Source organism: Panthera onca, chromosome C2 (genome assembly GCF_046562875.1).
Source record: "Panthera onca isolate mPanOnc1 chromosome C2, mPanOnc1 haplotype 2, whole genome shotgun sequence".
Lineage (NCBI taxonomy): Eukaryota > Metazoa > Chordata > Mammalia > Carnivora > Felidae > Panthera > Panthera onca.
Genome location: NC_138347.1, coordinates 147,460,591 through 147,475,064, shown reverse-complemented (window position 1 = coordinate 147,475,064; position 14,474 = coordinate 147,460,591). Strand labels below are relative to the sequence as shown.

General features: G+C 51.9%; 1 protein-coding gene across 1 annotated transcript in view; it reads left to right on the top strand.

Moving 5' to 3' along the window:
- OSBPL10 (oxysterol binding protein like 10) overlaps nucleotides 1-14,474 on the top strand; it is a 309,953-nt gene that overhangs the window by 289,511 nt on the left and 5,968 nt on the right. Inside the window, exons 9-10 of the mRNA XM_078432426.2 lie at nucleotides 11,794-11,980; nucleotides 13,718-13,900. Coding sequence (XP_078288552.1) covers nucleotides 11,794-11,980; nucleotides 13,718-13,900 — 370 coding nt within the window. The remainder of the gene's footprint in view (nucleotides 1-11,793; nucleotides 11,981-13,717; nucleotides 13,901-14,474) is intronic.

Genomic DNA, 14,474 nt, shown 5'->3' with positions numbered 1-14,474 from the left:
GGGGGTGCCTTACGTATATTTTAATTTTCAGCTTTGAGTGAATATTAGAGTTGGCTCCAAACCTGTGAAAACACGTTTTTGTTCGTTCTCCCCTGTGTTTTGGCTCACAGACAGTAGGGATAATAGTGCTGCCTCTTCCAAATACCGCTCCTAAACATTCCCAAGGCAAATCTCTGGATTCTGCTAGGGATTCTGAAGCAAGAAGAGTGTAACCATGCCACTTGTGGATCGCACGTTCCTGTTTTAGCAAATGAGCTGTGCATGAAGTTCTTCATTGTTTGAAGAAACCTGTAATGATGCTTGTTAAATTGAAATGTCTGTGCCCCTGGTCCTTCGACTTCTTTCAGCCCCAAATTCCTTTGAGACTCTGAGGCTAGAGACTCTCTTCTCAGGGAAAGAAAAAATCCAGCACGAAATTTAGTCTTCAGGCGGCACATGGCTCCTAAGAAGCCCTTCCGAACCCCATGAGATAAGAATACGTTTCATTCACCGAGGACATTTTTATTGAGCACCTGCTATGCCAGACATTGCGTTAAGAGCTGGGGATACTTGTCGGAACAAAACAGACACACACAAAACATCTCTGTCTTTGTCAAGCTTCCTTCCACTCTACCTACTTCTATTCTACTTGGAAAATAAAATTACGTAGGCCGTGTTGGGAGGTGTTACGTACTATGGAGAAGTACAAAGCAGGGGAGGGACCCGGGAGCAGTGGTGAGAGGGCAGTGGAGCCTTAGGAGGGGATGGGACGGCGACTGGGATGGCCTCACGGACAAGGTGACATTTGAACAAAGCCCCGGAGCCGGTGGCGAAGGACGAGCCTCGCTGATGATCTGGCCACGGGGGGAAGGGTGTGCGCTGCGGGAAGAACGAGACAGAGGCCCAGAGGCAAGGTGGCCCCTGGCATGTGGAAGACAGGCAGCTTATGGGGCTGGAGCAGGCAGGGAACAGGGGTGAGGTCAGAGCGGTGACTGAGGCCAGAGCACGCAGGGCCTCAGCGGCCCTCGCGGGGAGTGTTAGCTCCTGCACTAAGTGAACTGCAGAGCCGTTAAGGGTTTCGACAGAAGAATACCAGGATCTGACGCATCATTTAGCAAGGTTGTCCCAGCTGCCCGTTGAAAATAGATCATAAGAGGAGTAAAGGTGGAAGCAAGGAGACCAGTTAGGAGATGATGATAATAACCCAGGCCTGAGACGATGGTGGCCTGGACCAGGGCGGAAATGGTGGAGGAGGTAAGACGTGGTGAAGGTGTGGATGTATTCTTTTTTTTTTTTTAAAATATGATGTTTATTTTTGAAAGAGAGAAAGCACTAGTGGGGAGGGGCAGAGAGAGAGGGAGACACAGAATCTGAAACAGGCTCCAGGCTCCGAGCTGTCAGCACAGAGCCCGACGCGGGGCTCAAACCCACGAATCACGAGATCGTGACCTGAGCCAAAGTCAGATGCTCAACTGACTGAGCCACCCAGGTGCCCCAAAAGTCTGGATGTATTCTGAGGGAGAGAGAGCCAGAAGGATTTGCCTCGGGTTGGAAGTGGGGTCTGAGAGGTGACACCAAGGCTTTCAAGGTGAGCATCTGGAAGGACCGACTAGCTGTTGGCTGCGCTGGGGAGGCCGGGAGTGGAGTCGCTGGGAGGAAAACTAATTTGGAGGAAGAGTTCAGGAGCTCAGCGAGGTCACGTTATGGTTCGGACATGCAAGTGACTGCCCGAGTGGACGGGTGTGGACTCGGGCTGGAGTTCTGAGGAGAGGGGCCAGCAGACGTCGAAACTTGTGATTGAAGTCCTGGCACCTGACGAGATTATGGAGGGAGCCCGATCCCCACAGTCCTGTGGCACTAAGAGGCCCAAAAGGTGAGGAGCACTGGTCAGGGGGACTGAAGAAGAGGGGCTTGAGAAGGAGGTAGCACGGGGATTTGTTTCCTGCAGGCTGGGTGAAGAAAGGGTTCCCGGGAGGAGACAGAGTGGTCAGCTGAGGCAGACGGTGCCGATTCATTCTGGGAAGGTGAGAACCGAGGACGGGCCACTGGATGGTGGCCTGTGATGGTCATTTGGTGACCTTAACGAGGGCTGTCCGTGGAATGGTTCTCGTGAAAATCTGATCGGAATAGATTCGAGAGAGGGTGGGAGGACCCGAAGCAGAGACACTAAGTACAAACAACACTCCCTTATTTATTGTGTGAGGGCCCAAACCACTCTTGGGTTCCGCCTCTCTGTCCTGTCTCTGGGCTGTAGGCTCACCCTCTGAACTGCTTATCCTCCATGCATAGATGAGACAGCAACTCCAGGACCCCCACAGAGGAGCCCAGGACCCATGTTGGGCACACGGGCTCAATATTCAGCCACCTGCACTGTGCTGCTGGAACCCTCCTCTCGAGGATCAGTTAGGGTCAAGAAATTCACCAAAGGGAGAATCAATCTGTGAAGGAGGCCAGGGACTCACCTGTCACCAGGATGAGCCTAGGCCACCTAGTTCCTCCAAGATTCAGATGGGGTTGGGCTGTATATGTTGAGGGGAAGGACTTTGAATAAGTCACACCAATGATAAATGGTTTTTCTTTTTTAATGGTTATTTTTGAGAAAGGCAGAGCGTGAGCAGGGGCGGGGCAGAGAGAGAGGGAGACACAGAATCTGAAGCAGGCTCCAGGCTCTGCTCTGTTAGCAAATAGCCCGATGCGGAGCCTGAATCCACGAACCACAGGATCATGACCTGAGCCGAAGTCGGACGCTTAACCCACTGAGGCACCAGGCGACCCGCTGATGATGAATGTTCTTCTCCCCGTGACGTGCTCTTTTGTGGGAGTGCAGCATTGCAGCCATTTTCCAATCAGGACAATCCCTATAGGAGATTAGTTTGTCTAGCTTTGATGGCTGCCATAAGAGAGGGAGTGGTGTCGGAAGTGGTCTTCTTTCTTAAGAAGGAATTGTTCCCGACGATGACAGGACCACAGAAGCTCAGGGCTTAACAGATGATTCGTCCATCTTGCAAACCCCCGCATTCCCAGCGCTATGGCAGGGGACCCCGGGGCGGAGATGGGTGAAAGGAGTGAGCGTGGGGCTTCTGCTTCCTTCCAGCTGCGCCTCACTTTACAGAAGAGGAGCCTAGAGAAGCCACTTGCCCGGGGGCACATGTGTGCCACCCACAGTAGACACCCTCTGTCACCACGAGCTGGTGAGGGGGGTTGCAGGAGGGTGCCGGCCTCTCCGTGAGGCAGGGACCTTCTGTCAGTGACTCATCTCTGATCTGTGGACCAGAAGTCAGAATCGGGGCGGGGGGGGGGGGGGTCTGGGAGTCACAGGAGGCCACCAGCCCAGAAACAGAGGGGGTGGAGTGGGCAGCAGATGGAGCTGTGGCAGAAGGGTGCCTCCAGGGGCATAGCCGGGGCCCTAGAGGCCTGTCTCCCTGAAGCTGAGGAGACAGACTTGACTCAGATGTGCTTCCGGAGGCCGAGGGGTAGGGGAACGAGATCCAGTGTTCCCTCACAGGCCTTTCTTGGGATCGCAGCGATCACTGTCGCTCTCAACTCTCGTCTCTCCCCATGGCCTGCGACAGGGAGCTGCCCCCGCGTAGGACTGTTTGGGTTAAGGCCACGTGGCAGGTCCCAGCAGGTGCGTTGGCCCCCCGGGCCGTGGGCTCCCCAAGCGCCGTGAGCAGAGGGCTTGGGGCCCAGCCCACGGGGGAGCCCCTGCTGCTGAGAGCAGGGAGCCCAGTGCAGGCTTGCGGGGGACCCCGCGTGGGAGGCCTGTGTTTGCACGGATTGCACACTTGGGCGTGCAGTGAGAAATGGGAGTGGCGTCGACCTTGGCGACCTTGGTTTTGACTTCTCGGGGGCTCTGTATTTCCACAGGTTGCCAGAGGCCCCCCCAGCGCCCCAAGGTTGGTACTGGCGAAGTCTTCCCTTTTATTTAGAAGCCAAAATCAGTGTTCAGGAGGTTCATTTCGTCCTGTTTAATTTCCTTATCCTGAATTTCCCACGTAACGAATTATTCAAGGATGAAACACGTTTGTTTAGAGAAGGTGGGGCGTGGAGGAGGTTCACGCCTTCAGTGCACACTTCCCGCCCGCGTGTGTAGACCACCTGTCTCAAGCGGGTTTACTTGCTTATCTTTACGGGGGCGGTTCAGAGAGGCCGTGGTCTGTTCATTCATTGATCTGTTCATCCGTCCATTTGTGAAAAGTGGTGCCGGGCACGCGGCCGCGACGGGGCCAGGACAGAGGCCCCTGCCCTCAGCCGCCGTCCGTGCACGCGTCACAGAAAACGAGGCACGTGCGGGAAATGTGCAGTGTGACCGCTCACTGGCACCGAGGAGACAGAGCAGGACAGGGTGAGAGGGTGCGGGGTGCCTGGTGGGGGGGGTGCTGCCGTTTTCGACAGGACAGACCCCAACAAGCTGCGGCCTTCGAGGAAGGGCTTGAAGGAGGTGAGCGAGGAGCCACGGGGATGGCTGGAGGAAGGGTGCTCCAGGCAGAGACAGCAGAAGGCTCGGACGCCCGGGGCGGGAGCGGGAGCGTGAGGCCGGGGTCTTCTAGAAATCTCGTGGAGGCTCTGTGGCTGGGGCACAGGGGACAGGTCAGGGAGGAGGGGCCCGATCACGGGGGTGCTGTGCAGGGGGCGTGGGAGGGCTCGGGCTTTTACCTGAGTGAGGTGGGGGTCCGTGGAGGGTGGACGTGGCTTTGGCAGCCTCCCCAGGGCCACCGTGAGAACAGACGGGGTGGGAGTGGCGAGGGCATGGGGCAAAGCTAGGGGGAGACAGACGGGTTGTCGCTTTTCTCTTCCTCCCTCCTACACACACGTACGTCGAGTCTGTGATTAGCCAGCGTAAGTGCTCAGTGACGATGGTATCTTCGGATGAGCGTATTTTCGGGTACAGAAAGTCTGTTCGGGTTCCTTTCTGGGGACTCCCCTGCGCTCCGCAGAAATGCCTGCTGCTGTGTGTCGAGGCAACGGAAAACCACAGATGCTTAAATAATAGTGCAGGGCAGGGGCCCCCCAGTCTCTGGGCCCCTAAGCAGGGATTCTTGACATTGGACGAAGATCTGGAAATTTTGCGTAAACGTGGAGGTTTGCAAATCTAGTGATTGAGGAATTCTTTGGTCTGTGAAGCTCCATGTCTTGCCAGCCATCCACCTGAGGGGTGGGCTGTGGTGAGGACGGGGGTGTAGAGCCGTGTGGCCGTCCCACTCCCTCCCGGCACATCCTGCTCCCCTCCCCGCTGCGTTCTCTGTTACCCCCGCTCTGTCCTGTGCTGCTGGGGCTCCTCGCTTCACCCAGCAGAATACGTGGCCTCCGTTCATCTCTTCTGGAACTTCACTTGAGAACAGTGGGTCCTTCTACCCCCGCGATGCCCCCCACCCTCCCCCCTGAGGTGAACAGACATCTTCACTTGCTTCTACTGTTGGTGGCTGTTGAGTGTCAGTGTGTCAAAGGATAGGCCTCTGGTGTCTCAGGGGGTTCACTCCCCTGTTCCCCACTGGTGGCCGATGGGGTCTGGGGCCTCTAATTCACTTGGCACAGCCGTGGGTGCACTGGACAAGGCTCTTCGTGGGCGGAAAATCCTAATGCCCTCGCCATCCCTGAAGCGGAAATAGAATGTGCTGCTCCCACGTCTCCTTGCTTGGAAAGTCTACGTAGAGCTTCTCAGTGGAGTGCTGAAATCAGAAAGATGTAGAGAGAGGCTCTACAAGGGCCCTCCCTGGATATAGTCCTTCCTGGTCACCCAGTGTATTCCTGCTGTGGATGGACCTGGGAAGGGTCCGGGGACCGTTGGCTCAGTCTTGTGAGGCCTTAAGTTTCCCTAGATCCTTTCAAGCAGCTACATCCATCCCCCTTTTGTATTAATTAAATGTGCACTCCATAACACCCGCGATCCTCGTTTTTCCCAGAAAATACTTCTGAGAATCTCCACATTTCGGAGCAAAAGGTTGTAGTTCCTATACTCAGAGCCCCTTTGTTGGGGGTGGGTGTGGAGAGTCAGGATGTTTTACTTTTCCTCACTTACTCGTTTTTTTTAATAGAGAGAGAGCCAGAGCTCACAAGCAGGGGAGGGGCAGAGAGAGGGAGAGAGAGAATCCCAAGCAGGCTCCACACCACCAGCACAGATCCCAGTGTGGGGCTCGAGCTCATGAACCATGAGATCGTGATCTAAGCCGAACGCTGGTGCCCCTCCTCACGTGTTCTTTATACTGATCTAGCACGTTCCATAAACTTGTTGATTGGGCTTGAAGTAACAGTTTTTTCATCTCCCTCATTTTATTTTATTTTTAAGTATTTATTTTTGAGAGAACACAAGCAGAGGAAGGTCAGAGAGGCGGGGGGACGGAGGATCCGAAGCCGGATCTGCACTGAGGGCAGCAAGCCCAGTGTGGGGCTTGAACTCACAAACCAAGATCGTGACCTGAGCCAAAGTTAGAAGCTCAACTGACCGAGCCATCTAGGTGCTCTAGTATTTTTTTAATGTTTATTTTGAGAGAGAGAGGGGAGGGGGGGGGAGAGAGAGAGAGAGAGAGAGGGAGAGAGTGAGAGAGCAATGAGCACTGGGGAAGGGCAGAGAGAGAGGGAGAAAGAGAATCCCAAGCAGCTTCCACACTGTCAACACAGAGCCCAATGTGGGGGTCAGTCCCATGAACTGTGAAATGATGACCTGAACCAAAACCAAGAGTGGAAATGCTTAACTGACCGAGCCACCCAGGTGCCCTTCCATTCCCTTATTTTAAAAATGAGGGGCACCTGGGTGGCTCAGTCAGTCGAGCCTCTGACTTTGGCTCAGGTCATGATCTCACAGTTGGTGAGTTCCAGCCCCGCGTCGGGCTCTACTCTCAGCAAGGAGCCCACTTCGGATCCTCTGTCTCCCTCTCTCTGTGCCCCTTCCCCCTGCTCACTCACTCTCTCTCTCTCTCTCTCTCTCTCAAAGATAAATAAACATTAAAAAAATTTTTTTTTCAATAAAAATGAGATCTCAGGTGGGTCCACTGGAAGTGTTATATGTAAGTAAACACACGGGCTTGTCTTTTAAAGTATTGCCTTTAGGCCGTGCCATATTTGGCTACAATAAAATGCCATCATGCAGTGCTTTATTACTACTTGAATTCACTTAGGCTGCAGCTCAGAGACTGCCTCCCCCCCTCAGGTCCCTCAGCTGTGGCTCTCGGAGCCCCTAGCGGAGACACTGCTCAGTCAGCCCTGCGGCTCTGTCCCTGGGGAAGCATGGTCCCTGTGCCCATCGCCCCCCTCTGCCCGTCGCCCCCCTGTGCCCATCGCCCCCCTCTGCCCATCACCCTGCTGGCGCTGTGGGGGAGGGAGCCGAGGTGCATTCAGCTGCTCTCGCGGCCGCTGCCCCCCAAACTCCAGAGCTGGAGCCCAGTGACGTGGCACAGCTTCTTGAATGAGTCTGTAGGGAAAGGCAGTTCTAGCGACAGAAGCGACACGTTGGCTCGGTGCTTGTGAGCGCCGACATGATCGGGCCTGCCGACCAGCTCCCCAGAGTGACTTTCTTTGATTCGGTGCTTCCCAGAAGCGGCATCCTACTGGAATATTTTGGTTCCTCAGATTGAGACCGGGTGTGAAATTAGTTTAAATGTATCAGTTGGAAAATCTTGCCTTATGTTTCTAGGTAAATCAATTTGTGGGATTTAAAATGAACATCTTGCAGCTTGAAGACGAACCACGGCGTGGAAGTATTGGTTATTTGGCATTTTTTGGCTTCTCTCAGCCCTTAGGCTCATCAGTGAAAGTTCTTTAATTAGCCTATCTGTAAGTCTAGTGTTAATGTAGTCTTTTCTCTATAATAAGGACAGGCTTTTTGTTTTTGTTTTTGTTTTTTTAAGTTTATCTATTTTGAGAGAGAAAAAGAGCATGAGCAAGGGAGGGGCAGAGAGAGAGAGAGAGAGGGAGGGAGGGAGAGAATCTCAAGCAGGTTATACACTGTCAGGCTGGAGCCGGATGTGGGGCTTGATCCCAGGAGCCCTGAGATCGTGACCTGAGCTGTAAACCAAGAGTCAGATGCTAAACCGACTGAGCTACCCGGGTTCCCCAGGACAGGGTTATTTTGTTTGTTTTTTGTTTCTATTCAGCCCTGAGAAAAGAGTTAGCATAATGAGAAGGCATAATTGCAGGTGATTTAATGGCAACACACACATTTATGGATATTCAGAGAAGAGCTAAGGAGTGCGGTCTCCCCCCGCCCCCCAGTGCTTTCGTACCCGCTCAGCGTGGGGCTCACTGATTTCTGTGAACCTCAGGTTTGCAGGAGCGTTTTCTAAAGAGGAGGAGGAAGAGGATGCCTCCCACCTATCTCTTCGTCCCCCGTGTGCCATAACCCCCTGCCACTTTGTGATTCGCTGTTTATTCCCAAATGGAATAAATGGAACTCCGAGGTCACCAAGCAAGAGGGTGGCTCTGGAGAGTGAGGAGTAACTAGGATATGAAGCTTCTGGGATTCTGGCTGTGTGTCAGGCTGATGCTTTTAGTGGGCTTCTAGAATCGCCTTCTCCTCACCACAGCTTTGTGAGGTATGCATACCATCATCCCTGTGTCACGGATGAGGAAACTGAGGCACAGAGAGCTTCAGGTTGCCAGGCTGCTGAGTGGGGACTTGGAAGGACCCTCTGAGATCTCACGCAGGTCTTTAAGGAAGAACATGGCATATTCCCCATGTAAGTGTATGGTAAAGAAGATATGAGCTGTATGGTCCTACATCACAAAGTTTATATTTGTGAATGGGGCCAGGAGGAGGCAGCAGGAGGAACTCATGGATGTGTGTGGTCCTTGTCAGAAGAGAGGCTGATGGCAAGATGTGTAACTGGGCGAGAGCCTCCAGGACACTCTCGACTATGGACTGGAAGAGCTCACCACTCGGGGACACTAGAGCCATCAGAGGTACGGTGGTGCTGTTGGGCACACTGGCCACCTTGGAAGGGTTTGACTACCGAGCAGCCCATTACCACAGAGAGCAGGGATGGGGGCTCGAGGAGCCTTCTTCTCTGGGTCCTGGGAGGCAGGCTGGCTGGGGACTGGCAGCCTCTTCTGCAGGGTCCCAGGGTCCTCTCCAGCTGCCACAGGCTCTGAGGCCATGAGAATGGCTGGCCCTGGAGGAACCAGAAACTTGCGGGTAGAACTGGGCCAGGGAGGGAAATCCGAGGTGACCTGTCTCTTCCCGACTTTCACTCCAGGTCCTTCTTGCGTGTTGGTGTCCTACCTGTGTCTGGTATTAGCTGCGATTTTCTACCTGCCCCAGGCTGTCTTCTCAAGCAACCTAATCTGAGGAAGTCAGGCACAAAGTAGGCTCTGAAACGAAAACTCTTATCAGTTCTGGCCATTTTCCTCCAAGGGTTTGAATCAGAAGAGGACGGACATAGCAAAGTGTACTTCTCTTGCCAGACACAGTGTCCCTCCCTATGTGTGCACAGGGCAGGGCCCTGAGGGACATCTGGAGCAGTCTGCTCTCTGCCAGGTAGGGGGAGGGACAAGGGTCCACATGAGAGCATTCGATGGCCTGCCGCTTTACTTTTAGGGAGATGCATTAATTCAGTTACGAGAGCTAAGGCCAGTTGGAGAAGCGGGGAGAAGGTGGTCCCTTGTGATGTTCAGTGTATCTGGTATAGTGGAGCCATGCTATTTGTGTGTTTATGTTACATACGATCAGTTATACTCCTGGCAAGAGATTTAAATGCTCTGTGACATCTGTCCTTCAGTCCTGTCCACGGGATTATGAGTGACCCACAAATCTGTTTTTCCCTGATGGTCTGAGCTCGTGCAGTTGCCCACGTTCTTGAGCATCCAGACTCTACTCTGGGAGTGATCAAGACCCCTAAACACGTGTGGGCATGTCACCCCGGATTTACAGACCAGGTCTCTGTTTCTGTGGGTTGGCAGAACTGACTTTGCTGGAGTTAATGGAGAGTGAAGCTGCTGGTTCCAGGAATTTTCTTTCTTTTTTAAATTTTTTTTAATGTTTATTTATTTTGGAGAGACAGAGAGAGACAAAGACAGAGACAGAGACAGAGCGTGAACAGGGGAGGGATGCAGAGAGAGGGAGACACAGAATCTGAAGCAGGCTCCAGGCTCTGAGCTATCAGTGCAGAGACCGATGTGGGGCTCAAACCCACAAACCGTGAGATCATGACCTGAGCCAAAGTCACATGCTCATCTGGCTGAGCCACCCAGGCACCCCCAATTAAAGGAATTTTCAAGGGCAAGTTGAATTATACTTGTATGCATCTCCACATTGACTTTAGAAACTCCGCATGCATGACTGCTCTCTACGTTCAAGTCCCATCTCTCCTCAGACCCCCTGACAAGCTCGTCAATACTGAGAGAAACACATGTCTCAGTGGACAAATTTTAGCTCTAGTTGATATAGATACTTGTCTAGCCTAAGAGGGAAGTACTGACCAGCCACATCACTTACCCTGAGTTTCCATTTCCTCTTCCTTATTTGAAAATGATAATTATTGCCAAATGGAGTCGTTGGGAGGCCCCCAGGAATGCAGCCAGAAAGTGCCAACACACACGAGCACCACTGACACCACTCCTCACTCTTTCCAGTGGAGGAACAGGGGGCCCAGCGAGGGGACATCACTGACCATGTGTGGCCAAAGGGCAGCACCTTCCTTCCTTAGATGCACAGCGCACCTGATAATTGCCAGACTGGGAATGAGCTGGGACAGAGTGGTGAGGACGTGTACAGGTCGCCGAGCCCCAGGGCTGGAGTGTGGGATGCTGAGAAGGTACCTTACACAGAACAGATCTTGGCCTGGAGCCTGGTTCTTGGGGCCTCTGCCGGCCTGTACAGGCCTCGGAGTAAAGTGAGATGCTGCACCTCCACTGTGGGCACCTGGCCAGCCAGGCCAAAGCAAAGGCTGGATTTCAACCCTTGGTGGCCACTTTGTGCAGCACGTAAACTATGCAACAGCCCTGGGAGTTATGCATTGATAGGATGGTCATGTCAGCCTTTGGGGACTTGATGAACACTGTGGCCCCTTTCCCTAGAAAATAGGGAAACCCACACAGTTTTTCATTGTTCCAGTGGACTGAGACCTTTCTACCCCTAATGCATGGAACCCCCGATTTAGAGGCGGGTTGCTCATGTGGCTAGTGTCTGCCTCAGGTTGAGAGCAGTGTACGGTCTGAGTTCTCTAATTTCATGTGAACCACGAAGGTCTCTTGCTCTCAGGAAAAGGTAAAACTCATTTACATGCTATTTCAAAGTTGAAAAGAAGGTCTGCTGAGTCGGCCAGTCTGCACACCTGTACCTATTCCCTTTCTTTCTGCACATGGGCCCTTCCCTCAGCCCTTTCCTGCTCACCCGGCTCCTTCCCACCACAGCACTTTTGCACAGCCCTCTTCCCTCTGCCTGGAGTATTTCCTTCCTCTCTTTACCTTCTCAACTCTTCCCCGGCCCAAACGTCCCTTCCTTAGGGAGAGTTCTATTTCCAGGTCAACCCCTGCTGAAGGTCTCCATGGCACCGGGCACTTCTCTCTCCTGCCTTCATTATAGTTAGTTTTGTGCTGGATTGGCAGTTAATGTCCACCTTTTTGTTCTCCTTGAAGGAAGAAAGTGGGTCTATTCACGGTTGTGTTTTCAGCACCTTGGACAGCGTCTGCACCCCCCCCCCCCCCCCCCCCACCCCCGCATAGGGTTATGAGATAAATAAGTGGCCAGGGAGTGGCTTACCTTTGCAGAAGTGGGAGACAAGAAGTTTGTTGCAGGAAGCTGTTTGGTTTCTCATCTTTATGTCTTTTGATCCCTAACTGCCCTTTTCTTGTGTGTCTGACTCTCCTCCTCTCTCCCTGGAGGTGTGCTGAGGCTCCTGGAACACGGGGAGGAGTACGTGTTCACCCTGCCCAGTGCCTATGCTCGGTCTATTCTCACCATCCCATGGGTGGAGCTTGGAGGCAAAGTCAGCATCAGCTGTGCCAAGACTGGGTACTCAGCGACAGTGATATTCCACACAAAGCCTTTTTACGGAGGGAAAGTCCACAGGTAGGAGGCGCCAGGAAGCCTTTGTCTTTGCCTTATCACAATACCCTTTCTTTCCTCTGTTAGAAGCTTGGGTTCCAGCCATGGGATGAGGTGGAAATCAAGATAAAGCTAAAAGACCTTTTTTAAAAGAGGTACTCTTCTTTTCACCCCTCAACACGGTGGTTTTTTGAGCCCTTCCCACTCTACACTTACAGTGAAATCCTTTGGCGATATATTCACAACACACACCAGCAGAATAGGAAGTGCTTCCATTTGTAATAATAACCTTTCCCTTCCCGGGCCACAGTCTGTTTCTCTGCTCTGAAGCAGTTCCATCTGTGAGCTTAGACACTGCCTGAGAGCTCATTTCATGTTCAGTTGGATCCATTAAATAATCCTGAATCCTGTGTCATCTCAGATCAGGGCTACTTCTTTTAGTAGCTGGGGAAGCCTGATCCAAGGAAATTGAAGGAAAAGTCTGCTGTTTGAGGGAAGCATTAAGATGTTTTTATTGCCACAGTCCTAGAGCATCATATAAGCAAGCTCCAATCTTTGCCCTTTTTCTTGGAAAGTGTTCCGTGTGGTTCATGTGAGGATGCCAGGGTGTCACCTGGGAAAGTGGATGCCTTTGGTGGCTGTTTTGGAGCCACACGCGCTGGCTTGCAAGAGCTGATGGTATGTGCTTCTCCACAGTCCCACAGACCATGTCTGTAGCCTGAGATCAGCTGTGGTGGGCACCACAGAACATGGCAAATGCTACAGATCAGGTCTCTTTCCCTTTAGAGAGCCAGTTGTTAAAACATTGCCAGTGCACCCCTCATACCCTTCTAGAACATACCAGAAGATTTCCGATGCCACCCACAAGCCTTTGCCTCAGCATCTAGCAGCCATGGTGTTACTCAGACTCAGGGAGGAGGCTTCCAAGCCCATGTTGAAAATTCTAAGTTCAACTGAGCTGGGCCATTAGAAGGAAAGAAGCTTAGCTCCTTCTCACACTTGGCTGCTTTGGAGCAGGCTTTCCCATTTCTACTGCATTACTCTATGCAACAAGCTTGAAGGTGGTGAGGGAGGTGGGGGTATTCTTTCTCCCAGAGTTGGAGGCCTAGAGCTCCCTCAGACCAGGCAGGCGAAGCGAGGAGGGCACAGATCCCACAAAGGCCCCTTGTAAAAAGTGGTCCCTCGAAGCCACTGCTGTGAGTAAGATGCTGTTCACTCAATGCCAAGGGTCCAGGTTTTGCTCAGCCTTCGTTCAGGGGAATGTGCAGATGCCAGGGTGAACGTTTCCCCCTTTTTTCAACGTGATCTTAGGCGGATTGTGGTCAGTCCTGTTTGACCCACAGTTCTTAGTACACACTCAGGACCTGTTGGTGGTTCAAATGTAGCACTATTAGATGCTATTTTGGGGAGGGAGAAGTATATACTTTATTTTTCTTGAATTGCTTGATTTCCACCCCAATAATAACATGTACCTTTTGTGTGTTTATCAAAATTAAGAAATTAACATTACTGCATTGCTATTAACTAATGTACAGATTTCATTCAGATCTCACCTGTTTTTCTACCAATGCTTTCTTTTTCTGATCAAGAATATTAGGTCACAGTTTTAAGAGCTAGTCATTAAGCAAAATGGCAAAGAGCAATCCCTCCTCCTTGCCAACTCATAAAAAAAAATCTGTAAATGTGAGTACACCTTTGGAAGCAAGTCTCTGTTTTGTTAATCTTGCAAAACATGTTCCTTTGACTCATTCATGAATTCAGGGTCACAGCAGAAGTGAAGCACAACCCAACCAACACCATTGTTTGTAAAGCCCATGGAGAATGGAATGGTACCCTAGAGTTCACTTACAACAACGGAGAAACCAGAGTCATTGATACGACCACACTGCCAGTGTACCCCAAGAAGATCAGGCCTCTGGAGAAGCAGGGGCCCATGGAGTCCAGGTGGGAGTCAGGTTGGGTTGTTTCTTTCCAGCTTAGCGGTCCTTAGCACTTGACCCGAGGAACAGAGAAGAAGCCTCTGAAAGCCCAGCGAATGGAAATGGTGCAGGAATAGTGTTCTTCTCACTTGTTGGGGTGCTTGAATTTTCCACTGTGTGTGTCTTAGGGGTAGACCCTTTGGAGCTTTCAGTTTAGTTATTAAGTGTGGGGTGGGTTTTGAGGATAGCCTTTAAAAAAACTTTTTAAGTTTATTTATTTACTTTGAGAGAGAGAGAGAGCACAGGCTGGGGAGGGACAGAGAGAAGGAGAGACAGAATCCCAAGCAGGCCCTGCGCCATGAGTGCAAACTGTGAGATCATGACCGGATCCAAGATCAGGAACTGGACGCTTACCCAACTGGTCCACCCAGGTGCCCGCTGACAGTAGACTTTTAATGCCTGTCCTAAAAGAGTTTGTCAACTCAACTGGTCTGTTGCTTGATTGCAGAGTTCAGTTGCTAGTCATCAAAGAACTGTGCATAGAAGCTGTGGGATATTTATTTTATTTTTATCGCCAGATTAGCGACATTATTAAAAAA